Source organism: Chelon labrosus (assembly GCF_963514085.1).
Source record: "Chelon labrosus genome assembly, chromosome: 18".
Lineage (NCBI taxonomy): Eukaryota > Metazoa > Chordata > Actinopteri > Mugiliformes > Mugilidae > Chelon > Chelon labrosus.
Window position 1 is genome coordinate 7701026 of NC_140351.1, and position 27793 is coordinate 7728818.

General features: G+C 42.0%; 3 protein-coding genes across 4 annotated transcripts; 2 read left to right on the forward strand and 1 right to left on the reverse strand.

Moving 5' to 3' along the window:
- The first annotated feature begins 1184 nt into the window (after positions 1-1184).
- Positions 1185-7540, forward strand: rbbp8 (retinoblastoma binding protein 8). Of its 2 annotated transcripts, none has more exons than XM_084566295.1 (19): positions 1185-1415; positions 1772-1922; positions 2053-2095; positions 2203-2298; positions 2404-2495; positions 2619-2691; positions 3013-3194; positions 3276-3371; positions 3844-3899; positions 4015-4082; positions 4379-4637; positions 4749-4914; positions 5039-5127; positions 5319-5418; positions 5815-5988; positions 6096-6138; positions 6740-6827; positions 6905-7046; positions 7207-7540. In XM_084566295.1, exons 2-19 carry the CDS (start codon positions 1823-1825, stop codon positions 7317-7319), a joined length of 1980 nt encoding a protein of 659 aa, XP_084422421.1. In that variant the 5' UTR covers positions 1185-1415; positions 1772-1822; the 3' UTR covers positions 7320-7540. The 2 variants fall into 2 exon arrangements, with proteins under 2 accessions (XP_084422421.1, XP_084422422.1); XM_084566296.1 differs by having other exon boundaries at positions 6099-6138.
- Positions 7541-7670: 130 nt separating this feature from the next.
- Positions 7671-12256, reverse strand: tmem241 (transmembrane protein 241). The gene is made up of 15 exons (XM_084566297.1): positions 12000-12256; positions 11339-11385; positions 11181-11258; positions 11011-11092; positions 10840-10917; positions 10631-10659; positions 10470-10521; positions 10334-10382; positions 10079-10124; positions 9915-9950; positions 9118-9152; positions 8970-9039; positions 8582-8675; positions 8392-8456; positions 7671-7865 (listed from the first exon to the last, which is right to left on the reverse strand). The coding sequence occupies exons 1-15, from the start codon at positions 12069-12071 to the stop codon at positions 7802-7804; spliced, it is 897 nt and encodes a 298-aa protein (XP_084422423.1). The 5' UTR covers positions 12072-12256; the 3' UTR covers positions 7671-7801.
- A 254-nt stretch (positions 12257-12510) lies between these two features.
- Positions 12511-27742, forward strand: nsmaf (neutral sphingomyelinase (N-SMase) activation associated factor). The gene is made up of 31 exons (XM_084565913.1): positions 12511-12784; positions 15871-15957; positions 16751-16829; positions 17146-17207; positions 17408-17444; positions 17648-17698; positions 18241-18312; positions 18524-18571; positions 18655-18707; positions 18794-18923; positions 19020-19091; positions 19182-19290; positions 20594-20770; positions 20855-20934; positions 21017-21107; positions 22048-22111; positions 22233-22284; positions 22483-22603; positions 22992-23123; positions 23201-23243; positions 23332-23498; positions 23645-23756; positions 24107-24165; positions 24685-24752; positions 24833-24900; positions 24985-25108; positions 25191-25277; positions 25605-25755; positions 26040-26142; positions 26384-26493; positions 27193-27742. The coding sequence occupies exons 1-31, from the start codon at positions 12747-12749 to the stop codon at positions 27285-27287; spliced, it is 2742 nt and encodes a 913-aa protein (XP_084422039.1). The 5' UTR covers positions 12511-12746; the 3' UTR covers positions 27288-27742.
- The last annotated feature ends 51 nt before the right edge of the window (positions 27743-27793 follow it).

Genomic DNA, 27793 nt, shown 5'->3' on the forward strand with positions numbered 1-27793 from the left:
TATATATATAAAAAAAAAATGTCAATTTTTCCAAAAGTCTGAAGCATCTCTCACTTGGTTCATATCGATGTTATTCACTTATTTTAGCCAGAAGTGTTCTTGGTGGGAAACAAGTAGAGAGAGTTGTTAGAAATCATTTGCATCCATTTAATGAGAGTGAATGAGCAGGAACAGTGTTGTGTGTTGGTGTGGGCATAAAATAGAAAACCATTAAAAATGGTGCCAATACAGTGCGACATGCTAAGAATGTTAGACCTACATGTCACTATAATCTATTTGCTCTTAAGTAGGTCTGAAGCACTACATCATAAAATCACTGCTAACTGTGGGCATGTTAGGACAACATGATATTGTTAAACTCCATTTGTGAATAGCACTACTGAACGAAGGCACTAATTCAAAAACTGTTTGTAACGATATTTGACCTTTTGACATTGCTCGCTGTTTTACCTCAAGGTTCCAGGCTAACACACCAATATCACTGTTTCTGACATGCTTTTCTATGTTGCCTCAGTCACCTCAGTTAAATAATCTGTTTTGTAAATGTTATTTTGTGATTTTGGTTCCTGTTTTGTATTCTAAAGAAAGACCAAAAATAAAAACAAATATAAGGATAACCACAGCTGTTTCATGTTGTGTTTGTGGGCAGGGCACCTACCCAGGTAACAATCAAACGGGAACAGCAGTTTGTTTTTCCATAATTGTGTTTATATATCAGGTTTATCCATACATTTTCAATAATCGGAAGAATAAGAATACAACTGACCAAAGTGTCTCTAAGCGAGGGCAGTTTATTACTGGAAGCAAGCTATAATATAATAGATCATACAGGACACGTACTCCGACATGACGCATGCACGGCTATCAGGCCAAAACAATTAACCATGCAAACTAAAATTCAGCGCAGCTACAATTGTCATTTATTATTGTTAAGATAAGATGTAAGTTCATAGATCCCTGTGGAGAAAAATTTCAAAATGGCACAGCAAAACAGAGATGAACACTAGGAAAAGAAAAATAGATGCAAATAATCACAAGGCTATAAATAAATTCAAGGAGGAATTGGAGAAATAAATGAAAGCAAAAACAGACAGTAAACAAAAACAGATTAAAAATGTATTAAATGTATACTATTATTATTCGTAGAAATAGTTGTTGTTTAAGTATACAGTAGTTGAGTAAAGGAGGGCGTCGATACTTCCGGGTTACCAGAGTTGCAGCGGGGAAGAAGAAGAAGAAGAAGAAGAAGAAGAAGAAGCCGAAGAAGGAAGACGCCGACTTCCCAGAATGCAGTTCGGCGCGCGAATTTGGAGTTTGTTTTGAAGTGAAAACATGGCAGCGGTGTATTATATGTACGCGTTAGCTTAACTGTTGTTATGTTCATCAAATTGTGAACGTTTCTTGGACTTGTTGGTGTAAGTCTGAATTACTTCGCATCCGCACTCGTGCCATTTCGCCACCTTTACCTTTACTAGCAGTTAACAGCAGTTAAAAGTAGTGAGTTAAAGCTAAAGGACCGAGGGCTAGCTTGTCTTGGAGACTTGTAACACACGAATAAAGCTGCACTGAAGTATAAAGTAAAGTCACCTCTAATGCACAACTTGGCAAATCTAAAATAACGTCAACAGAAATATTCATGGTAGTAGAGACTGGTGACAAATGCTGTTGGACAAGTGGCAATTTAATAGCAGCTAGCTAGTAATTTTATAGTAAGAGACCTGCATGTGTGTAGAAACTAACTTGATAAACGCTGTTCCTCTTGTGTTGGAAGGAACTGGAGGGAGGGCAGCTTGTTGAGAGTTTTTAATGTGTGGAGTGGAGGATGAGCAGCCCAGGACAGAGCAGCGGGACAACCAAAGCAGCTGATCACTTTGAAGACTTATGGAGGCAACTTGGAGAGTGTCACCAAAATGCACTGCAAGGTAACTGTGACCCACGATGAGCTGTCTGAGTGTGATCACATCCAGTTAAAGCTGGTTTTCATGTAGAAGTCAGATACTATAATGATTTGTGTTGCTCTCAGCATTGCATTTGTTGTTTTTGTGTTTGTAGAATTGGAGGCAAAAGTGAGCAAGTTGAAGAAGGACCGCTGTCTGTGAGTACACTGCGTCTCTGTGTTGTTAAAAATAAGTAAAAATACTTGTTTGTGAATGACTCCAGCTTCTCTCTGTGAACCGCACTGAAGTTGTTTGGTATTTACAGCGATGCACAGAGGCTTGAAGTGTTTTACACTCGCAACCAGCAGCTCAAGGAGCAAAACAAAGCCCTGCAGGATGCCATCAGTCTCCTGGAAGACAGGTGACCTCCTCAAATATGGATATCTGCTATTTGTCCCTTCGCCTAAAGCTGAATAACCGTAAGAGTGTTGGCATGTAAGACAGGCAGCTGTGTTTACCGTTCCAGGCTGCGGACGGGGGAGTGTGATCGATGTGCCATCTTGGAGGAGAACCTGAAAAATAATCAGGATCAGAATCTGAAGCTTATCGCCAAACTAAGTGAGTTTATTCCATGTTCCTGCTTTACTTTGGGAGAGAGCAATGATTAACCAGAGGCCGACTGCAAACGTAAACGGTGATGCTGAAGTGTAGGTACATAAATGCTTCTTGTGTGTTCCCCAGAGAATGAAAGAAACAGCCTGGAGGATGAAAACAGAAAACTAAACGCTGAACTGCAAAAGTTAAAGATGTCAAGGTAAGCTCATCTCTTTGATAATTTGAACTGTATATATTTTAAATGCAGCATCTGTTCTGTGAATCTTGCTCAAGACAAAAGCACAAGAACATCTACCATGGTGGTTTCACTTCAGTTTTGATTCATTTAATTCCTCTAACACCGAAACCAGTCTGGGATGTATGTTATATACCCTGTTTCTCACTGCTCTATAGGAGGTCTGGTTCGCAGCCCCAGGTTTCAAGAGTTTTTAATTTGCGGTCTTCTGCCACAGGAATAAGCACTCAAGCTGAAGTTTCAGTTCCCACTTAAGAATTACAAATGTTGTTTTTGTTTAATCAGGTCTGAGCCCCAGGAGACCTCCTCCCTGGAAGACGAAGACAGCATCATCCCAGACTCGCCTGTCATGCCGAGCTCGCTGCCCGTGGTGAACAAACTGAAGAAACGTAAAAGCACTCACAAAGTGAAGCGTGTGCGCTACGCAGAGATGCCTCTGCTACAGTCTAACAACTCCCTGTTCAACGGTCAGTCCTCTTTCAAGCAGCGTCCTCCTCCATCACCTGTCTGAAATGTTTCTAATTAACATGTGTTTTTCCTTCTTTAAGAGCTAATTAAAGATCCTGTTGGCGCCTCAAAGCGTCTTGGAAGAACAGAAGTGCTTGTACCCAACACATGTGAACTGGACGCACCGCAGATTTCAAGTATGACAATTATAATTTCAGAAGAAGTAAAACAGGAAGAACTATATTTCTAGTTTCTAAGAGAAAGGGAATTGGATTTTTTTTCCCCGTCCGTTTAATCAGAACTTGTCTGTTACTGGAAATCCTAGAAGGGAAATGAGCAATATGTATCTACATGAACACACGCATCATATCAGCTCAGTTCACCCAGTTGGGCAGCGCAGAAAGAGGTGTGGCTGTAAAACTCTCCCTGATGCCTCAGATTAAATTCTGCGTGTCAGACACTCCTCTACTGAGTGAATAGAAACTGATCACTGAAAAAATGTAGACACACACACCCACACACCCACACACACAGTGAAACCTTTGCAATGTTGTTTGTCTGTTGTCTGAAGCATCACATGATATTTGATTAGAAAAGTAGCATTAATGCATCCGACCATGAAATGCAATAGGCTTTTAACTAATGCTGAACATGTCTGTCGTACTTTAGAAGACGTGAATGAAGAAAGGTTCGTTGCAGAAACCTGTGGCTTTGAACTTCACACGGTAGGTTGAACAGACCCACTCGTATAATAAGAGTAATGTGGTAGCATTGAATAATGAAAGCTTAGCTTAGGTCCAGCATTGGTAATTATTTTCACTGCATCTTGTCTCTCCTTAGGAAATGGAGACAGCTGCAAGCCCGCAAGGCAGCACAAAAACCTCCTGGAAGCACGACGATCGTTCAAAGTAAATTTAATAATTCTACACATAGTGGCTTTAACAAATAACAGACAGACTTTGATGTATGCATAAAGACGCTAGTTGCATTTACTTGGACAATATTCCTTCAACCCATTTGAAAAAATTGGATTAGTGATGCCAGCTTAACCACGCATGTTGTTCCCTCTAAGGATGTTGTCCATGTTCTTTTGGTTTTACTTCCTGCTCTCTTCCTGATTAGTGAAATTTCAATTAATTTAGTTTTTAAATACTCCCAACCAAGAAAAGCATTCCAGTAACCATATTTGTGTCCCTCCTCAAAGGCCTCACCGCCCCTCCCGTCCATCCACGCTCATCCACAGTCCGGACTCCACCTCGGAAAGGTCCCCGTCTCTTCTCCCACGTGTCAAACGGTTTTCAGAAGATGGCTCCATCTGTAAGGCAAAACGGAAGAAGGACGGAAGTGACCCAGAGGTGGAGGAAGACTCCAAAATAGGAGTCCAGGAAGGGGCGGGCAAACAGAAGCAACCCACCACACCTGTGAGCAGCCTAAGCTTCAAGAGGGAGCCGCTGGACGGCAAGGCAAGAGACGTGTTTGTGTTTGTGTGAGAAAGCAAGCTGTACTGTTTTCAGATTTTCATGTAAGGATCAAATCTGTATATGTGTATGTGTGATTTCTTTAATATTTAACAGGTTCCGTCAGAACATACCAGGACGTCCAGCCAAAAGCCAAATGTTTCTTGTGTGAGTCCAGCTTTCAAGAAACCAAATGTGAAGCTTAACGGGCACACAGATGGGAAGAGAAGAACCTCTCTGCAGGATATGAAATCTTCACAGAGGCAGCCTGAAGCAAAAGACCGTGAGTCCTCTGCAGTGTGGATCATTTGTGGATGTCTTGTCCTTATTTCTGATTGAAAGGTGAATGTTGTGCAGCTACTCATCAGTTGGCTTGAATACGACTGGCTAACTCGTACCTTTTCCAGCTGAAAGGAGGCGTGCAGCGGAGCCCACGTGGAGCATTGACCCTGCGCTCGCCCTGTCCATGTATGACACCGAATGCAGAGGAGACGAGGTACAGTCACGTGACCTGGCTTCCTCAGTCGAGCTGATTAGTGTAGTTTTTCTGCATCACCGTACGCCATAATTAATTTTTAGACCACTATATGAAAAGTGTCTGAAAAAAGAATTATTACAAGGACTGCGTCCACTGACGTCCACCTGAGGACATTATTCTGTGTGTATGGGTGTCTGTCTGTGTTGTAGGACGTGGAAGAACAGCAGCATCACGAACTGGTAGATACCGACTGCACCTGGGTCAGTCACAGCTTACTTCAGGCTCAGGACAGAGGAGACGACGTTCCTGGTAAATATAAACCACAGCTTTTTAAATGATTACATATGGAACCGTTTTGGTTGGTGCTAACACGTGTGGATGCTATAGGTCAGATACCTGGAAAGTAGACATTAAAGGTTTGTAAAATATATCAGTGGAGTGCATGTTCTCCCTGTGTCTGTGTGGATTCTCTCCGGGTACTCCAGCTTCCTCCCACGGTCCAAAGACATGCTCATTATGTGAATGGTTGTCTGTTTCTCTGTGTTAGCCCTGTAATAGACTGGAGACCTGTCCAGGGTGTACCCCACCTCTCGCCCAATGACAGCTGGGATAGGCTCCAGCCCCCTTGCGATCCTTCACAGGACAAGCGGTTACAGAAGATGAATGAATGAATGAATATCTAACTGGATGTGTTCTCTTTTCTAGGTCTCGGCGAGAAGGCAAACGACAGTTTAGATATGTTGTTTGAAACGACCACTTACGGGGAGTACAAGTCTTACAGCAGTTCACGGTTAAGCCAGAGCCAACCCTGTGGTGGTGATGATGATGATGATGATGATGAAGAAGAAGAAAAAGAGGAGGAGGAGGAGGAAGACAATGGTAGGCATTAAAGGAAACTAAATTAACAAGTATTTTGTGTTTGATATTCGACATCTGCTTCTAAATGTTAACTCCTGACCATCTCTTTGTTTTATTCTCCACATTAGAAGAAGATCCTCACGAAGCCACTGCATGTCGGAATAAAGCTGGGTGAGTAATTTCCAACTCTTGAAAGGTAACAGCGAAAGGAAAAAAGCACAGACACTTGTTGTATTTAGATGGACAGTTCCCACATCGGTGGCAATGTCCACCACCGTCTGCACGACACCATAGTCAGGCAGAGAAGCTCGTCCAGCTCCACGGACAGGTTGAGGAGGTCGTTTGTCCCTCAGGCCATAAGACTATACAACGCCTCCCTGTGAGGAACCAACTGGACTGTGGTCATTTATTATATTTGTATTTTATATTTCAGTGTATCATGCACTCACCTCAGTCAGAACATACTGGCTGAATTAAAGGAAGTTTCAGTCAGACTGAGAAGAGTAAACCCTCGATAATCCATTCAAAAGGAAAATATGAGTGGCTAATAACCATGCAAGCACTTGATTTGCATTTCTCAAGTTCAGAAAACTATTTGAAAAGATTAACAAAGCCTGAATTGAAGTGTGCGGCGGCAGTGATAACATGGGTCAGCCTCTGTCATCTTTTTCTTATTCATTATTGTCAGTAAGGTTGGGGGAATAAGTTGTATTTCCAACGGATTTAACGTTCTACAACTTTGATTTCTGATTCCCCTCCCTCTCTGAACCAGAATCCCGACCTTTGCACACGTGGCTGTGGTTCGCAAGAAAGATGAGAGAAGAAAGCTGAAGGGAACAACCTGCAAGGAATGTGAGATTGTGAGTATTTTCGAGCTCGAAAGCTGAAAGCTGAAAGGCGTCTTTGAACGGTTCTAAACAACTGTGACTTCTCATAGTACTACGCTCATCTGCCAGAGGAAGAAAAACAGAAAAAGTTGTCCGCTTGCTCGAGGCACCGTTTTCGCTACATCCCTCCGTGTACGCCGGAAAACTTTTGGGAAGTTGGATTCCCATCAACACAAACGTGCATTGACAGAGGTGATATACCAATTTTTATCTCCCCCTCATTTCTCCAGAGGGTTTAACATACTCAGATGTCATTCTTACAACGATTGCATTGTGATAACATCCCGTAATAACTTTAACATGCCCGATGGAATTCGGTACTATCTCAAGATACAATCGTCCTCTGTCCTAGGTTACATCAAGGAAGAGAAGAATCCTCAGGCCCGTTTAAGGAGAAGACAGCCATTAAACGCTTTATTCTCCCCAAAGCTAAACGAGCAGGAGAGCCAAAGCTGTTTGAATTGACCTATTTACTGAAAATTGTGTACGAACAACAGACGAGCTACTGTTAAAACTTCACTGGGAGTACAGTGACGCTCTGTTTTATCCAGTGACCTTAGGAAGAATGTCGACACTGGGTCATTTCATTGAACCTCTGGTGCTGCTTTTTTTTTTTTTTGTATCCACAGACACTTTTAATCAGATTGTTGTTGTAGAAAGTATGTATAGATAAATAAAAGTTTACATGTTAACAAGTTTCCACGCCAGTATTTATGAATGCAAACGTCAGAGCTTATGGGTTTTCAAAAAGTTTGAAATCATCTTTTGTTGTAGCTGACCCGTGAAGAGATGAGACCAGCCAAAAAAAAAATACAGAAAGATTTATTTGGTCAGAGAACACATGAGAAATTTCAAAAATATATATATTTTTACAAAAAAAATAATCTCTTTACGCTTATTATGAAGTGCAAAATGTGGGCCCGTCTGGAAAGCTGGAAGTTTTGTCATCACAGCTGGGAGTCTCTCTCAGAATAAACCAGCAGGGCTTCTCCAACGTGGCTGACGATCACACTGGAATAGACGAAAACACGTCAGCTTAGTCGTCCGTAAGTCTGACCAGGAGATCACAAACACAAGGTGCAGAAACGTGCAACGACAGACGAGTCTCTATGAGCCGATCGGGACTACTCTTTTTACAAACTCATCTGAAGTTTTCCCGCAACAGCGTTTCACGAGGAACAATTGATTGTAACTTATCGTACACTGAGCCAAGCATGCAGGACTGAAAGCCGTGCGGCACGCAATGTGATACCCGAGACGTGGGAGCTTTGAACAGAGGACCGCAATGTTGTGATCGATGCACGGACGTGACCACACTAAATGAAAGTGCTGCAGGCGCCAGGTTGCTTTTGGCGCTTTGGACGTGCTGCAGAACGTGAGTCATCATATTTACCATGCATTTCAGAGGTGTATTAATTATCTTATTGTGATTTAATTGGTGATATGTGAGATATGAGAAGGGAGAAAAACTCAAAAACATACATTTGAATTAATCTACTAGATCACTATGTACAATAAATGCAAAACGGATATTTACCAAAGAAGAGACTGCTGGTTAATGTCCATGTAGAAAATTAACGGAGAGAGAGACATGGCAGTAACCTGAAAGGAAACAGCATCCAAGTGATAAAGTCAGTTTCTGCTAAGCGGCAGGTCAGACCTGTTCGGTGTTAGCATAATTATTTTGGGGAATTTTGTTCCAACAGAATCTAAAAGTAAATATTCACCTTGGACAAAAATATCCAGACGCCGACGTGCTCGAGGGAGAGGCCGCTTTTCAATTTGACCGTGGCCAACAGCAACAAAAACCCCAGCAGAGCACTGTGGAGTAAAAACACACAACCTACTGTAAGACCGATGGCCAAACCACCTACCACATGATCCCACGTGGTTACTAGGTGCTTGTGGGGATGTACAAGTGCAATCCCCCCAGTGTGAGGGGGAAATCCGTCAAAGGTTTGATAGAAGTGGGGGTGGGGGGGTGGTGGAGTGTTGTTGATGCATTGTAGGGCCTTCATTGGTTTACTAACACGCACTCAAACCACTCTCTATTTCAATGCCCTAGTGCTGCTTCCCCTATATTAACCAAGAAGTGTGACTGTTTTTTGTTTTCACCTGGCACAGCAACCGCAGTGAAATGTGTGGGACTGAAGGGACGGGAACTCCATGGCACCCGTGAGGTCACCTGTGGAGGGACACAGATTTGCAAGGTTTTATAAATTTCATGTCATAGTTTTATAGCACTTTAAAGGGTCGGACGTACCTGTTGGGTGAGCAGCCACGGCCAGCAGCAATACACTGTGATTTAGAGTCAGGAAAATCTGTTATTAGTCACTGTTAATACTTATATTATTTAGAAAACTGTCTACTACTAAGCCTTTGTTGTGTTTTACTAACTAGAAAAGATATATAAATTTATAACTTAACTTAAAAAGTGTTTAAATGCCACTCTTTCTCTGGATGTGTACGCTTATGGTTCTTCACATACGAGGTAAATTATCACTTTCACTGTCAAAATACACAGATCAGGCATAACATTATGACCACCTTCCTAATATTGTGTAGGTCGACCCTTGTGCCTCCAAAACAGAGAATGGACATGGGCCTTCTGAGGGTGTCCTGTGGTGTCTGGCAACAGGATATTGTTAGTGGGGGGGCCTTTGAGGGTAGGGGACTTTGTGGATCATCCCACGGATACTTGATCAGTTTGGGATCCAGTGAATTTGGAGGCCAGGTCAACACCTTGTCCTGTTCTTCATGTTTTTTTTTTAGTTGTTCCTAAAGCGTTTTTGTGTGTGTGCCTGTGTCAGGCTGCTGCCATCAAGGAGTGTCATTGCTATGGGGTGGGGGTGCCTGGTCTGGTCTAGGTGGGTGCTACATGTCTAAGTAACATCCACATGAATGAATGCCAGGTCCAAAAGTCTCCCAGCAGAATATTGAATTGTCACAAGATGGTCAATGTTATTAACTTCTCCTGTCAGTGGTTTTAATGTTGTGGCTGATCAGTGTATGTGCGATTTAGGGTTGAGCATTAGTTCATCGGTTTCAGATCACTCTTACCTGAACAAGTAGTTGATGCACTGCTGCTCAAGATCACTGCAACAGAACCACAAAGTACAGTCTTCAGCCTCTGATGCCCGTTATGACTTAAAGCTGAGCTACTTCACATTATGTCCGATTAGATTTTCTGTTGCCATCAACACACATCATGTGCTTTGATTTACCTCAGGTTAGTGGACTTGTTATGAACTTGAAACACCCTGTATGCGCCTGAAAACAAAACGACAGTCTTGTAACATTCATACGCATTCAGCTTAATATTTATCTTTGGTCTTAAGTTTACGTCCCACTCTCAGCCTCTACTGATCGCTATCGCCCTTTTAATTTCCTGCGGTGTCCCTCAAGGCTCAGACGTGGGGCTCCGATAATTCTCACAGTTAACTGTTTGGCATTTCCAGCAATACATTTTTAAAACTTACCAACGCAGAAGAGATGGCATACAGCCCACAGGTAACCATTGTAGTCAAACTGCAAAGTAAGAAAACATAAAACCTATAACTCGACCTGTTGCCGTGTCAATCAGAAACCCACCATTTAATGAAGACGAACTATCACCTGAGGGTCGTAAAAGGGAAGGTGGATGGCTGAGAGCAGCATGAGGCATATGCTGTAGGAGAAAAAAAAACACATTTTCCCCACATTTTCTTGAATCCTTTGTCTACTTCCGATATGAAATCTTGCCAGTTTTAAAGCTGCGTTAGAGGAAATACACATACCTCATCAGTTTCAGCCTTGGCGTCTTCTGCTGACGAACACAAAAATCAAACTTTTACAAAGTGGTTCAAGCTTGTGTAAGACACAGCTTTAAGCTTTTGACTATTCAAGGTCATGAAGTAGCGGATCCTTTATTCTAATGAATAAGACGAGGGTACAGAGGGAGGTAATTGAACACATTCACATGCAGCGGTGCGGTGAGTGCACTTACCTCTCTGTGGACAGCCTTGAAGATTATATAACTAACAACATGAGAGGAGTTCTGAAGAGTGAAGAAGAGAGGAATGTCCTGTACAGACAGAGAAGACGACAAGAATGTGGCATTTTATTTAGAATTCAGTTAGTGTTTTGTGAAGCTGAAATATGTCATTATGTCCCTTACTATGCGCGATAAGGCCCTGGAACCGGCGTATATGTTTCCCACAAACAAGAACGAGCCTGGAAGCCAAGAAAGAGCTGCAGATCTGCAACGAAACGTTTAGAACATTTCAGGCAAAGTCCTCCGTGTGTTGGTTAAATCTTACAGCACTAGGTTTGCGAGGAGTAGCTTACCTGGTGATGCGGCTCATTTCCACCCACCCCAGCTTCCCAGATAGCAGGAGAAGAACAGCTCCGATAAGTGTCTGCCATCTGGGAATAGGCATTTTCATTGTGTTAGCGAACACACACAGTTTACATTTCTTAAAAAAAAAAAAGTTTCAGCTACTCACCCTTGAAATAAAGTTGGATATGTGAATTTTAACACGGACAGGACAAACTACAAAAGAAGAAGAGAATGCACAGTTAAGGTCATGAACTTATCAAATGCAACTTGTGCAATGATTGTAACTTTTACAATTCACCGTAACAGGAGAGGCTCCATCACATGCACCAAACCCCATTTAACAAATCTACAATTTAAGGATTTTCATGCTTTTTTAAAAACCTCTTTCTTCTGTAAGACAAAGCTCAGTATTATTTATTATTTGTGGGTTTCAGTCTTCAGTTCGGCATAGTGCACACCCCCTTTTTTACAACTTCCTGGAATTATTTCTGCCATTATATCGTGTTTAAGAGTGTTTCATGATGCTGCTTATAGGCTTGAGGCAGAATTAGTGACAGCAGTGTTTAGAAAGGGGCTTCTGTTGAACAGCTGATGGTTTGATAAGGATTGCATTGCAATTTTCTGCAATTTTAAGGGTTCTTCACACATCAGTTCAGACTGCTTCCTTTCAGCATGTGGGCTGGAGATCATATATAAAAACAAAAATGCATGAGGCGATCTGAGAGTAAATAAAATCCCAGTGAGAGTTTATTTAATCAGATTTAGCCCTTATAGGCATCATCTTACAAACTAGTGCCATTTCAAAGTCCACTCCCCTCAGCACTCACCTTATTAGTGAAATATGATACAACGAAAATGACGCTAAAAGCGAGGCCGGATACGTGTCTCCTCCACTGCATGTTGACCTGCAGACACGCCGCGACGGGGACATGGTTCCCACCGATGAATCTTAACCCTACATTTATTTAAATGTGCGTTTCCAAACTATAGAGACCAAAAAAAAAAAATTTCAAGATCGGAAACTTCCCTCACTGTCCCCCGGTGACACGTCAAGACGCTGGGAGACGAAGATCGTCTATGTTTGAGGCGAGGCGTCACGCTGCGGTTTTTACGTATTGCTCGCTCATGCAACTAAAAAACAAATAAATAGTAATTAAGTTAATTACATAGAACAAGAGATCAGAGCTGTAATCTACTAATATTTTGTCTTTAATATTAAACACCTGTTTTACAGATGTTATGTTATAATATATGACATATTAAACATGTATACATTATTTTTTATAATTAATTATTGTCAATATACCTCTATTTTACTTTATTCTTTTATTTTTTTTATACTGTAGCTTGTATTAGCTGTTTTCTATAGCTTGTGGTGCCCAGAGATGATTTATCTATCCATATTTCTAGATTTCTTGCCAATGATGGTGCACCGAATAAGTGTCGGAGTGAGCCCTCGCTTCCTTCCTGAGATCCAGTCACGTGGTGCCGAGTAAGTTTCCGTGTTTACAGCTCGGGGTCCAGACCACAGTGGCCGCTCCGTGTTCAGTTTCTGAAGAGGATGCTGTGCAGTCATGGCTTTTTTAAAGGCGCCCGAACGAAGCAAGGAAAGGTTTGTGTCCCTCCACCTTTTTTTGTTAACGTGACATTGTGTCCGCGGCGGCTCGGTGCGGGTTCGAGTCCGAGCAGCAGCGGGGCTGTGAATGAATGTCAGGGGCAGGCAGCACGTCAGGCTGGGCCACTCAGCTAATGAGAGCTTCACTGGCAGCTGTGTGAGATGTAGTCTAATTATTGTTGGAGGCACAGAGAGGGACTGTGAGCCATGGCATGTCTTCTATTTTAAGAACAGGAAGATGATGATAATAATAATGGAGCTGTTTGAAGTCGTGACAGTTTAAAGTGACCTCAACGTGCTGAGATAAGGGCTACAACTCAAAGCTGTTTGTGCGCAGACAGGATGTCCTTTAATTGATTTGTTTATCCAGCAGTCAGTGCACACACACAGACCATAAAGCGGCCATAACGAAAAGCAATATCCTTGACAATGAGTCCTCATTGACCCTGCTCCAAATTCACCACGAGACTCATCTGTTAAAAGCTTTTAAATGATCCTCCTTGTAATCTAAAGGGAGGCATTGGATTTCCAGAGTGCAGTTTGACAGACCACTTGGTGGGAGGAGGAGGAAGAGGAGCAGCCAAGCTCTGGACAAAGACGATGGAGTGATTATAGTTTATCTGTATGCTGCTGGTTAATCTAGTCCAATAAGTCCAACTATAGAGTTATGAAAACTGTACTCATCAGTATAAAACAGCTTCCACCATGTTTCTTTTAATACATATTTACTTCAGTATAATGTCCGGTAACACGTACTAGGTTACTTTACATTAAACTTATCCTAATGAAGTTGGAGCAGTGAGGTAGACTTTATTTATCCATAAGAGAATCTGCTTGGTGACAGTAGCTCAGCTGCACATAAAAAAAACACTCTTAAGAATCACAACTAAAAAGAATTAGCATATGAGCAAATGTACAAGAAATAGAGATGGAAGAATATATTATATCCATAGGAAGGATGTGCATTAACATGAATAACATGGAGTTATCTGTTGCAGAGTTGTTGTAAAGTTGGATAGAGTAATATAACCCTTGTGCTACCTTTGGGGTCTCTGGGACCCCAAGTGAATGCACAGACAGATAGAGATCATGCAAGAGGGTAGCACGAGGGGTATGAGAGAAGTCCTGTAGCGTTCACTGTGGGAGCGGAGCTGGATCAGTCTGTTGGAGAGTGAGCGCCGCTGTCCTCTCTATTGTCTGGTGTAGTGGCTGAGATGTATTGTCCATGATGGAGACCGGTTTGTCCAGTGTCCTCCCGTCCCTCACCGACACAAACGACTCAAACTCACTGCCAATAACGCGAGCAGCCGTTCGGATCAATTCGTCGATGTAAAGAGAGAAACGATTAGCTCTGCATGTTGGAATGTCAAATAAAGTAATTTGCCAGTTCATTAGGTACACCAGCGAAAAGGAATGCATTATAAAATACCAGCCCTGAGCAAAATCCTATCTTCATGACTATTTTAATGTGCAACAGCATCAGAAAGGTGGTAATTCAACTGTATGATCATTTTGGAGAATGTAGGTTGAACTTTATTGAATTAAACATTCATTCATTCATTTTTTTCATCCTCTGGAGGGTCGTTGGGGGGCTGAAGCCTATCCCAGCTGTCATTGGACAGGCTGCCAGTCTGTCACAGCGCACGGCCAATTCAGAATCACCAATTAACCTAACAAGCACGTCTTTGGACGGTGGGAGGTAGCCGGAGTACCCGGAGAGAACCCACACAGACACAGGGAGAACATGCAAATTCCACACAGAAAGGCCCTAGTCAGCTGATGGATTCAACATCACAGTAAAATGAATGCTTTCATTTTCACTTGTGTACCTAATGAACTGCTCCACAAATCTCATTACTGCCTTTTCTGTGAAATATGAGCCAGAATGTGTTAAAAGGCTGTGAAAACTGCATATTCTTTTTCCCACCAGCCAAACATCAGTGGCTGTCGTCTACTTACCGTGTGTTTAAAAAATTTGCTTGTTTGTGTTGTTGCAAAGGAAGTGCGTAGAGTTGATAAACCCACAAAGCTCTTCACGCAGCTTTACAGTACACATGCTCTGTGCACTGGTAAGCAGAAAGTTTTCACACTTGATGGAGAAAACTTCACCATCATCGCTGAAACGACTTTTTTTAGTTCAATTAATCATTTTTTACAGATAAGTAGCTCTGACAAAAGATGTCATGAATTATGTATTTTATCAGCATTAGTTAATATAAATAGGCTGCTGCTTGTTATGTACAAACTTAAATCTAGCATGAAACAGAAGTCGCGAAAGAAACAAATAACTAGTGGATTGTGATGAGCAGGAAAGTGGTTTATGGGACATGTAGTCTTAATCTTGAGAAACACTAGCTATAATAGTAATAATAATAAAAGCAGAGTGAGATCCCCTGCATGGTTTTCACTAATTAATTAAACGACAAGATAAAAAGCACTTCAACAGTGAGTTGACAATAATGATGGTGATGCTTAACATTTACAGCTCCATCAAAGGAACTTTAGGAATTTATCTAGTTGCAGACTGGACAGATAATAAGTTTCCAGCACAGACAGTGAGATGTTGAGGATGTGTTTTGTCTATCCTTAGCCGTGTGACACATTAGAGTCACATTAAAGTCATTATATCAACACTGGTGTTTACATTTAAAGGGTCATTCCTTTGTTTCTTTGGAGGCATACCTTTTAGCAAAATCCTAATTCAATAATAAAAATGTAATAATAACCTAGAGTTGTGTGTGTTTTAAAGCTGAGCACCGTTGGGCCCTGGCTTGATGTAAACAAACCTTTAACCGCATCTCAAATATGAAGTGCCGTCCACAGATTAAACACTCGTTCGTTATTAAGAAATCACAGCGGGGAGTTTGAAACTATGTAGAGTCAGTGCAGCAGTACCAGTCACGCATCTGTTTTTAATTCTATGCAGCTTTGTTTGGTAAACTGGTGCCTACATTACTACAAAGGTCATATTGTGAACATGGCTCCCCAACTTTTATTTGTAATGCAAACCAAAATATTCTTAATAACCGCTGTAGTTGTTGTTTTATTAAAGTTGTGGACTGTCTCCTGTGTGTTTTTTCCAGGTTTTCTCTGTTGCTGTTGGATTTGGAGGAATATTATTTTGAACAGCACACCGCTTACTATGCGAAAAGCGGTTCAAAGAAGGAGAGGTGAGTTGTCATTCTGCCAAAGTACTACACCGTCCATAACCTCTCAGACTAGATGGCAGAGAACCGAAAGAAGTTCTTATTGTGTTAATGGGTACATATTTATTTAAAGCTCTAAGAGGTGATAGCAGATTGTGCAGCTTGTAAGGAGCAACTGTTCAAACATCATCTTATCTTGTTAGGGAGGCTAGAGCAAGCTGGTTTTTGTTCTCCTATCATAGCAAAATAAACATATTTCCAGGGAAGAGAAGGGAAATATCTGTGTTTTCGTTTTCACAGTAACCTTGCAGCTTTTTCCAGTGATGTCTCTTGTGAATGCGTCCAAGTGTAAAAGAGGAAGTTGGCTAAATTGAAGATTCATAAACAGACCCTAAACATTTTATCCAGCAGGGATTTTAAGTGACATGTTGTAGCATAAAACACACAGTATATATTATATTATTAATGATTAGCAAACGTCTTAAATTAGTCTAGAAATCCGCTAAATGTCCGCTAAACTATTTTCTAAAGCGACAACAGAGCTCACTTAGCCTAAAAAGCTACATACGCTGCTAACATGTAGCCTGATTAGCATTTCTTATTGCTAACGTCTCTTCCTGCTATGATTTCTTTCTTCTGTCGTATCCGTTAATTGTTTCGTGGGGAAAAAAAATTATTCACTCAAGTTAATAAATTAATATTTTCTTTTATTATCTATGGCTTGATACTGATACAGTAAAGTGGGCAAGTGGCTAACGGTCCTAACGGTCCTAACGGCGCTAACGGTGCTAACAAGCTAACGTTTATTTCCTTCCAGAAAAATCCGTGGTTCGTTCAAGGTCTGTTCCAGATCTGTTATATTTGATCCAGAAGCTATAGACGAGCCAATTTTAAAGGTTTGTTTTTATATATTATTACGTATTACATACATTACCAAACAATTTTATATAATATTATGTAAAAAAATAAAAAATAAATGCTAAAAAGTTCAAAAAAGTTTAAATCACACTAATAAATAAGAAAACTTTGTCACTGGAGTCACAGCAACTGTCCTATATTATAATCTTGCAAAGCAGAAGTTATAAAAACTGACATCACATCCTCTGGTGTAATAATAAACCCAGTATTTTGTATGTAACTGTGTGTTTTGCATGTTTTGCACCGTTGTCACTGTGTGAGTGTGTGACTCATTATTTCTCGCTGTGTCTTCAGATTCCTCTGCGGGACTGTAAGAAGATTGAGTTTGTGGAGAAGGAGAACAACCCTTTCAATGAGTGAGCACACTTTATCTCTGTCGTTACTTGTTCAGATCACATGCTCATGTTTATTTAGTTTGTCAAACTGGTTTAGTGTCTTGAAGATGGCGTGCAGATGTCTCCCAACTATCCTTGGAAAACAGCATCTAAAGCCGGTTGTTTCTCGTTTTTAAGCAAAATCCTTTAAACATATGTGATTGTTTTGTTTTTCCTCACAGACCCAGGCCATCCGCTATATCTATTTTATGTGGACAGGTGAGTTTACCATTTTAATATGATTACCTTGAGACACTGATTATCAGGGAGTGGCGTCAGTCCCTCATGACTCATATACGCTGCACTAACTGCTAATATGTTTGTTGTCCAGATTCATAATTTATAATTTGTCCAGTGCGGTTATTTGTTGTGCCAGGACGTAAGTGGTAAACTCATAAATTTAATTTCCACTTCTGTTCCAGATCATTCACATCAAAGAAAGCAACGTCATAGCACCTTTCAGGAACGAAAGGGTGAGTCGTCAGGAGCTCAGCAGCAGGTTTCCTCTCATGTTTACATGATGCAGTGGTTTATTTATTTTTACCGTGGAAATCACTTCATTCATTTCGGTGTGGTCATGTGCACCGATCAGCCACAACATTAAAACCACTGACAGGAGAACTTAATAACATTGAGCATCTTGTGACAATTCATTGTTCTGCAGGGAAACTTTTGGATCTGGCATTCATTCATGTGGATGTTACTTAGACATGTAGCACCCACCTAGACCAGACCAGACACCCCCCCCCACCCCATAGCAATGACACTCCTTGATGGCAGCAGCCTGACACAGGCACACACACACAAACGCTTTAGGAACGACTATAAATAAACATGAAGAACAGCACAAGGTGTTGATCTGGCCTCCAAATTCACTAGATCCCAAACTGATCAAGTATCTGTGGGATGATCCACAGAGGCCCCTCCCCTAAACCCGTATAATTGTCGACACTAAAGTCCATAATAATGTGCAGATGATTCTTTCTTAGTAAAGAAACACGTGTCTCTTTTTCAGGGAGCAAAGAAAATCACCTTTCATTTGGAAGTTTGTATTAAAACAGAAGATGTTGTTCAGACGTTACTGCAGGTATGTAGCTGTTTCAGATCATACTAATACTTCATTTCCAACAGCTAGAACAGTGATTGATTTACCTTTGATTGTTTAATAAACCTCGTCTTTGAATAATCTGATCTATTGTGCTTTGAAACGGAGTCAGGACCTCAGTGCTTTGTGTGTGTGCATCTTATGAGCTACTGTCACTTTTCCTCCTGTATTTAAAATCCATTAAATGTTGTAGCTCCACAGGGCGTCCTGTCTGGAAAAACTCGGAGACCAGACTGCAATGGTGAGTTAACGACGACACAGAGGATGAAACGATGAAAACCCAGAGCCAAAATCAAATATACGCTTGCTCTTGTGTTTTTCCAGGTTGCTGCCAATCTGCAGTCCCGACTGGCGAGGTCCTCGTTCGACAAAAACTGGTACGTGGATGTCACACAGAAGCCCGTTTGTATGTTTTTAGCGGACATGTGATGTATGTACTGTTTGCTGTCAATGTGCTGCGAAGCTTTGAGAGTGTCGCCGAGAAGCCTCACATGGAGTGTGCCGTGGAGATGGTCATGCCTCTGGTGTGCAATCCAGGCCACGTCTGCATTACAGATGAAAACCTCTACTTCCAGCCTCTCAATGGATATCCGGTGAGCTGACAGAGTGCTGGGATAATCAATGTGGGGTGGTCATACTGTTACACATGCAATTATTATTTTTTAAAATTATTTTACACATCATTTCAGGAGCATGTGATTCAAATAAAGCTGCACAAAGTCAGGAGAATCTACAAAAGGCGACATGGACTCAGACCTCTGGTGAGTGAACAAAGACTCCAGTTGAGTTTATATGTAGAAACGTAGGATGATTACATAATGTGTTCATGTCTCTCTCTCTTCTCTACTCAGGGTCTGGAGGTGTTCTGTACAGAGAACGACTTCTGCTCAGACATCTACCTAAAGTTTTACAACACAGAAGACCGAGATGACGTCTACTACTACATCGCCTCCTCCTTGGGTGAGAAAACTAAACACCCACTAATAAATACACGTGTCTACTGTTCCTTAAATATCTTTTTCCCTAAAAACCACCTGGAGAGCAGAACATTTTGTCCTCTGGTCGAGTTATGGAGCGCCTTTTGTTTTTAACAAGGAGCTTCCTGTTTTGTTTTTCATTAATCAACAGCTGGTAGTGACTCACCAAGACCAGGATTTAAACAATGAAGGAATTAAACACTAGTGAATGGTTTACACACACATCTGAATTAAAGCATGACTTCTGTTTGGATCTTTTGTGTTTTTAGGTTTTTTACTGGTATACATCGATCAGCCACAACATTATGACCTGACCACAAGTGTCCTAATATTGTGTAGGTCTCCCTTGTCCCTCCAAAACAGTTGTGACTCATCAGAAAATGAACATGGGCCTTCTGAGGGTGTCCTGTGGTGTCTGGCAACAGAATATTGTTAGTGGGGGGGCCTCTGTGTCCTATGGGTTAAGGGGAGGGGCCTCTGTGGATCATCCCACAGATACTTGATCAGTTTGGGATCTTTGAGTTGTTCCTAAACCTGTTCCTAAACCTGGTTTTGTTTGTGTGCCTGTGTCAGGCTGCATCCTATTATTAGGAGTGTCATTGCTATGGGGTGGGGTTGCCTGGTCTGGTCTAGCTGGGTGGTTCATGTCTAAGTCGGTGTCTTTCAACCACTAGTGTGCCGTGAGAGATCGTCAGGTGTGCCGTGGGAAATGATCCAGTTTCACCTAATTGATCTAAAAAAACATTTTTTGAAAATGAATTAATTATTATCTGCAAATAATATGCCATTGTCAAGTGTCTGTGTGTATATATAAGTGTTTATTTGATTCCTATTCAAGACACTTTGACAAGAATGACTTTATCTTGTTGCTATAGGCTACAGAGTTTCATTTTTTAATATTTTCATTTGGTGGTGTGCCTTATGATTTTTTTTTCAATAGAAATAAAAAGGTACCTTGGCTCAAAAAAGGTTTAAAAATACATGTCTAAGTAACATCCACACAAATGAATGCCAGGTCCAAACGTTTCCCAGCAGAACATTGAGTTGTCACAGTCTTCTCCTGTCAGTGGTCGTAATGTTGTGGCTGATCAGTGTATATATGTATAGAACCTTTCTATAAAAAACCTCTGATGGTGTGTCTCCCATATCCAACAGCCAGTAATGCTGTAATCAGACCATATTGTAAAGTTATAATCCTTTATAACGACCACATAGTAATTAAATGAATAGATTAGTTGATCAGCAGGGATCCACTGAGTCCTACCGCTTCTGTCTTCGTTTCACAGAGAACCACATGACAGAGCACACGGCGGAGAGCTACATGTTGCAGTGGCAGCGTGGTCATCTGAGTAACTACCAGTACCTCCTCCACCTCAACAACCTGGCCGACCGCAGCTGCAACGACCTCTCCCAGTACCCGGTCTTCCCCTGGGTCATCGCCGACTATACCAGCTCACAGCTCGGTGAGTTCAGCAGGACGGTGATGGTGATGAGACTCAAACCTCTCTTTCTCTGTCAGTTTAAAACGTCCCTCTTTGTTTTCCCAGACATGACGAACGCTGCCACATTCAGAGACCTGAGCAAACCCATTGGAGCCCTCAATAAAGAGCGGCTGGACAGGCTACTGGTGAGACTCTGTCCTGTTCACTGATGTCTCTGGACTGCGTCTCTGATTTGACAACTTCACAGAGTTGATCTGTTGTTCACAGACTCGCTACAAAGGCATGCCAGAACCTCGCTTCATGTACGGAAGTCACTACTCGTCTCCAGGATACGTGCTTTTCTACCTGGTCAGAGTCGGTACGTCTGACAATTCAACCTTACTCTCAGGCAACAGGATGTGTGGAACCACAGTAGACAAACACACAAGACTAGAGAGTGTTTATACTGTACATGGTTTACCAGGGTTCAACCAGACTGGTTTTCATGACATGCAGACTGAGGTTTGTTGGGTGCCAAGGTACAGAGACACCAAACCAACAGGAAAAAACAACTACCGTCACTGTCGTCTTTGCGATGTGTTCAAGTTAGTTGGGCCTCGTTGCTGCTACTTCTATTATGTCTGTAGCTTATGATGTAAAACTGCAATTCCTTTACGCATGTTTCGAATTTGGTCGTACTGGGCGACACAGTGGTGTGAAGGTTCTGGGTTTGAATCCAGCTCAACTGGTTCCTTTCTGTGTGGAGTTTGCATGTTCTCCCTGTGTCTGCGTGGGTTCTCTCCAGGTTCTCCAGCTTCCTCCCTCCGTCCAAAGACATGCTCATTAGGTTAATTGGTGATTCTGACTTGGCCGTAGGTGTGCATGTGGTTGTCTGTGTCTCTGTGTTAGCCCTGTGATAGACTGGAGACCTGTCCAGGGTGTCCCCCGCCTCTCTCCCAATGACAGCTGGGATAGGCTCTTTTCCAATTAAACAGTTTTATTTAATTGTTGGTTCATTTAACAGGGATAATACACATGGCTGTAAATGCACCAGAGTTAGCCAAGAGTCTGTTTTTCATTTCTAGCCCCTGAACACATCATAGATTCTTTATATGGAGTAAATGAGACGGACATTATTATTCTTTAAAAGTTAATAAACTCATTAGTAGGGAGACTTTGTTTGACACTATTTCAAACATAAAACATAAAGGCTTGTAATATAGAGACTAAATTGTCAGTTTTATTAGAAATATATAAAAAAAATCTTAAATACAAATTGTTTTTTTTTTTAATTATTTGTTTTTATCCTCTCACTCCAGCTCCAGAGCACATGCTGTGCCTCCAGAACGGCCGCTATGATCACCCAGATCGCATGTTCAACAGGTGCCTTTTGATTTTTTTTATATTAAATTAAATGTGGAAACAAACTTCCACATCAGTAAAGTTAAATAGCAAATAAAAACACACAACGTGTTTCAATGAATGTGTTGTTTGTGTCTTACAGCATAGGTGAAACCTGGAAGAACTGCTTGGAGGGGGCGACTGACTTTAAAGAGGTACACGTCCTGGATCTTGTTCATGTTTTCATCAGTTACGCTGCAGACGCTTGATTCAGCAACGATTTGTCTTGAGTAAATTTGCACTTATCAACACGACCAAATAAAAGAAAGGTGTTGGCACAGTGGAAAATAAGGCGTCAACGTTCTCCCTGTAAGGATGTGATGAACACGGTGTGTCTTTCTGTTTCTTTCTAGCTGATCCCAGAGTTTTATGGGAATGACTCCAACTTCCTGGAAAACAGACTGAATCTGGATTTGGGCCGACGGCAGAATGGAAGCCGGGTTGGTGATGTTGTTCTTCCAAAGTGGGCCTCAGGTGAACTTCCTCTTCGTAATAGCAAATATTTGAACGTTGTCACAGGAGAAAGTTTTTATGGCGGCCGCATTTTACTCGGGGTTTGTCCTACGTTTGTTTATTCTGTTTCACAGTAATAGCGTACTACACACAGGTGTAAATCTTAGCTATTTAAATTCTCTAAACTTTTAATTTCCACCAGGTATCAATTAGCAGACATTTCATACAGCTCCTTCACTGTCATGTATATCCCACTGAGAAATAAAGGTAACATGTGCAGGGTTTTAATGGAGAAAATCATTCTTCCAGTTGGGTGATTTATGCATGCATGCAGATTAGGGTGACCTTTAAAGCCGATGTCAAACATATCTGCCGTTAGATATTCAGTTCTCTTTGTCCTTAACTCCAGATGCCAGAGATTTCCTCGAAAAGCAGAAGGCAGCGCTGGAGAGTCAGTACGTATCAGAGCACCTCCACGAGTGGATCGACCTGGTGTTTGGCTTCAAACAGAGAGGCAGTGAAGCTGTGGCGGCTCATAACGGTAAAACAGCCCCCACGTATCTTCAACGCCTCCAACCCAAGCGTATTTAACCTCATATTTATCTCCTCGCCTTTCAGTGTTTCACCCCCTGACCTACGAAGGTGGCATCGACTGTGACAGGTATAAAAGAAACACCCCATCGGTAGTTACTAAATATGTGTCAGCCGCGTCAGTTGCGTAACTTTCTTCTCCGTCTTCTCCTCTGAAGCATCGAGGACACAGATCAGAGAATCGCCATGCTGACGCAGATCCTGGAGTTCGGCCAGACGCCCACGCAGCTGTTCACCACCCCTCACCCTCAGAGGATCACGCCGAGGTTTCACAACATCACTCGGAGCTCCAGCATCAACTCGCCAGTCAGTGAACTGTCTCCAGGTAACAGGGAAAGGGTTGCTCTTCCTAGAGAGACATGGCGGTTACGACTTTCTAATTGTCTCAGTACTTTACGTCAAACACACAATCTGGAAATCACATCTTAGTCTCTACATCCCCACACAAACTGTCCCTGCTTTGTCTTGCAGCCTCTCCCACTGAGGACTTTTCCTTTGAAGACCTGACTGAGGAGAGCAGGAAGTGGGCCTGGTCCAACATGGGAAGTCTGAAATCCATTTCCAGCCACAAGATTCACAAAGAGTAAGTCGGGGGTCGCACTAGTTGGCCAGAGCAGTGCTAGCCCACATACATCAGAAGTGAAAGCTCTGGTTCAGCTATGAGGAAGTACCGCACAGAGCAAGAAGACAGCAGCAGCAGCTGCAGCGGCTTCACACTCACGTTGAGGTTTGAAAAATAGCGTTGTGAGGACACAGGTGGCTGCTGTACTTCCCCCCGAGTGAAACTGTTTTCTCCCCTTTCTGAACGCTGCACATTAAGGTCCCAGTGACTGCAGCATTAACCTAATTATATTCTCACCATGACTGGTTTTATCAGATGTGTATTCATGTGTTATGTTTTCGAGTAACGGAGTCTTTCTGCTGAACGTGCAGAGCTGTGACCGGCATCGCTGTGACTCGGGACGGCACCGCTATATTCTCTACATCTCAAGGTTTGGAAAAACAAATATAGAAATGCTCAAAGACAGCACAGGGATATGTAAACTAAATTAGAAGAGCAGTTTATGAATATTATATTATGTAGAGTTACCTGAGATATTGTAATAGATAGAGGATACAGGATTCTACCAATCAGCCTCGCAGCAATGAAGTATCTCCGAACAGTCCATGCATCATATTTTGTCACATTCCGAGAAGGGATTTTACGAGTGCTTCAGGAAAAAGGAATAAAGTCCACAAGCTCCAGAAACACAAACTTTGCCGCACATGATGTGATCGTATAAAATACAGGTTACATAGTTTGCTATTAAGTTAAAATGTCTCTTTTTCAGCTTGTGTGTTACATTATAGATTTTAGATTTTATATCCAAAAGGTTAAAGCTCAACCCTTTAGTGGAGGTTATTGAAAGCCGTAACACAGAAACAGCTGCAGATTGATTTCAGCTCAGTTCAGGTTGTGATGTCCTCTGCAGCAGCGGTGTCGTGTAAAACTGTCTCACTCTTTGTTCCAGACTCAACTCTAAAAATGTTTTCCAAGGAGCTGAAGGACTTCCAGAGGAGCATGTCTTTCTCTAACATGGTATGCAGCTCTAGTCTCTCCCTGTATTTCTCTGTGCGCTCGGCTCCGGCTCCACCTGAACTCACGTGATTATATTTCAGGCGTTATCATCATGTTTGATGCTCGCAGATGGTAAAACTGTGGTGTGTTCTTCGTGGGACAACAACGTGTACGTACATAAACACACAGTACATGTGGTTGTCAGACAAGGTTGAGATGTCTTCTCACTGACCTACACACTCCTCCCTCTCAGTTATTTCTACAGCGTCCCGTACGGCAGGCGGCAGGACACGCTGATGGGTCACGACGACGCAGTCAGTGAAATGTGTTGGTTTGACGACCGGCTCTACACGGCATCCTGGGACTCCACCGTTAAGGTGTGTGTTTTATTGATGCTGGCAGCTGCTGTGTGACGGATAAAGATAAGAACGAGAGTGAGTTTGTTTGTTTGTTCGACAGGTGTGGCAGTGTGCTTCTGACCCCTCCACATCCAGTCACAGGAGGTCCCAGTTTGAGTTGCTGGCCGAGCTGGAGCACGATGCCGGGGTGAGTGAGGAAGAGATCTGGAGCTACTGATGTTAATTTACACACTAAATCATTAAATAGTTTAGAAAAAGTTACATATATGTTTCAGTTTTTTGTAAGTTGTGCAGGTTTTTTGCTTATACTCTTATATCCTATTGTATTTTATTTCTATTTTTACACCTTACAGCTATTTTTCTTTTTGTTTACGTGAGTGAAACTGAGCTACTGTGCCCAAGCAATTTCCCTTGTGGACGAATAAAGTCTATTGAAGTCTAAATTCAAGTCGAGTCAACTGAAAGTCAGCTTCTTTTCCTCTCTTGATGTTTCTTCTCTAACGTCTACATCCAGGTGAACACCGTTGGTCTGAGTCCAGCGGGGACTCTGCTGGTGTCTGGCTGCAAAGACGGGACAGTCACCATCTGGGACACCAGCAGCTATGAGACGCTGCAGCAGGTCCACTGCCACGCTGCAACCATCCACCACACGGCCTTCAGCCCTGGTATGAGTGAAACGTGGCACGCCTGGGTGTGATGTGATAAAAATTAGCCAAATAGTGGTTTTATCACTTGGAAAGATTCAAGTCTCAAGCATAGTTTCTGCTTCTTCAGCTAATATAACTGGCCATATGTTAAATTAAAGGGACTATAACTCTGAGTAAAGCCGTATAAATGCTGTTTTGCTTTAAGCAACACAAACTAATTACCTTGAATATAATTTAAGCATCTGAATGATCAGCGTGCCCCAGTCCTTCCAGACTAACGTAGTGACTCTCTGCCTCCTCAGACAGCAGACACGTTCTCAGCGTCGGGGCCGACTCCTGCATGAAGGTCATCGACGTCCAGACTGGAATGGTGATCTCATCTGTGACCACCGAGGAGGAGCAGAGGTAAGAGACCCTCACCTCAAATTACTGCTCTGAGTGTCTGGATGTCGAGTTATTTCTACTAGACCTTCATTTCCTTCTCTGTGCAGTCCGCTGCCTTGAGAAGTAAAAGCAGTTTATTAGTTATAATCAGCTGGAAACCACTGGAGTTCAGCTGGCTTTCTGCTGTGAAAGATTTTTTTATTCCGTTCTCTACTTGTTGACCCGCGAGTCAAAGGATTTACCAGCATGTGTGTGGGCGCAGGTGTTTCTGCTGGGACGGGAGCACGGTGCTGTGTGGAGGACAGTCTGGTGACCTCCTTCTATGGGACCTGATCACCAACACGGTCATCAAGAGGATCCCCGCACACTCAGGTACAGCTCATCATATATGACCCCCAACCTTTACTCGATGCCGATTACACAGCACACACACTCTGTCTTATTTGAACTAGAGTTTACTGTAATAAATGTAGAATAAAAATACCTTAAAATTCAGAGTATGAGGCACCAGTTACTGCTACTTAAGCTCGGCTAGCTGGCATTTAGCAGCAACAAGTAACCACTGTGTTTTTCTCAGTTTTCTAGATTTAGCTACTGCCAGTAAAAAACAACAACAACAAACAAAACAGTTAACGTTAAAGTATTTCATTTTTAATACAAGAAAGAAAACGGGGTAAATTAGCTGCAGTTGGGGCGAGCTCTAAGTAGCAGTAAAGCAGTCGCTTCAGAATTTATTTAAATACTATTTTTGCACAAACATCACACATTTTTAAGGTTTAATAATGTTTAAACTTCCCGTGTGGTCTCTGGCGTCACCATCCACTTGTCTTTATTTTCTGGTATCACTAGTTTTCAAAGTTATAGGTTTTTCTGCGTCGTTATTAAATGGTATCATCTATTTGTTTATGGTTTAAGAGTCAGTAGGTGTCAGGATCTGCAGCTTCTACTGACACCTACTGACTCTTAAATTATAAACAAATCATCCTTTTAAGTGACACTGTTTCAGAGCTAAGAGCTAAGATATAATTATATAATAATACGTAACAATAACAGTATTTTCTGTGTGCGTAGGTGCCGTCACAGCCATGTGGATGAATGACCTGTGCACCGCCGTGATCACGGGTGGAGAGGACAGACAGATGATCTTCTGGAAGCTTCAGATTTAAAGGACTGTCTCCCGCCATAAATAAGGAGACTTCTACTTTTACTGGACAACAGCGGCCAAGTATCCTACCGACTACCTGACGTTAAAAAACAAAAAAGAGACTTGCTGTAAAAACACACTGTAAATATTTAAAAACCTCAGAAGCAGTTGATGATGGGAACGACAGCCAAACATGTCTCCATCCAAGTCCTCATTGCTGTCTGCAATTTAAGAGAGAAAATGTCCAGAGCGCCTTATTTTTAATTTGTGTTTTTAGCCCGTTTGCGTATTTGTGTGTATTAATTATTATTTGTTGTGTCCTGGAACAGCTACGTGGATTAACCCCAGGTTTTTAAAACTAGTAATCGTGTTTCTATAGCTTTATGTGCTTTTTATTCTTTGAAGTGGACTTACAGTCTGTCACGGCTTCAAGCTGCTCAGGTGTTATTACAAAGTCATGGTTACTTGTAAAACCTGCTCCGTCTGTTTATTTTGCCCTCGGAGATTTTTTAGAAACCGTTCGAACAA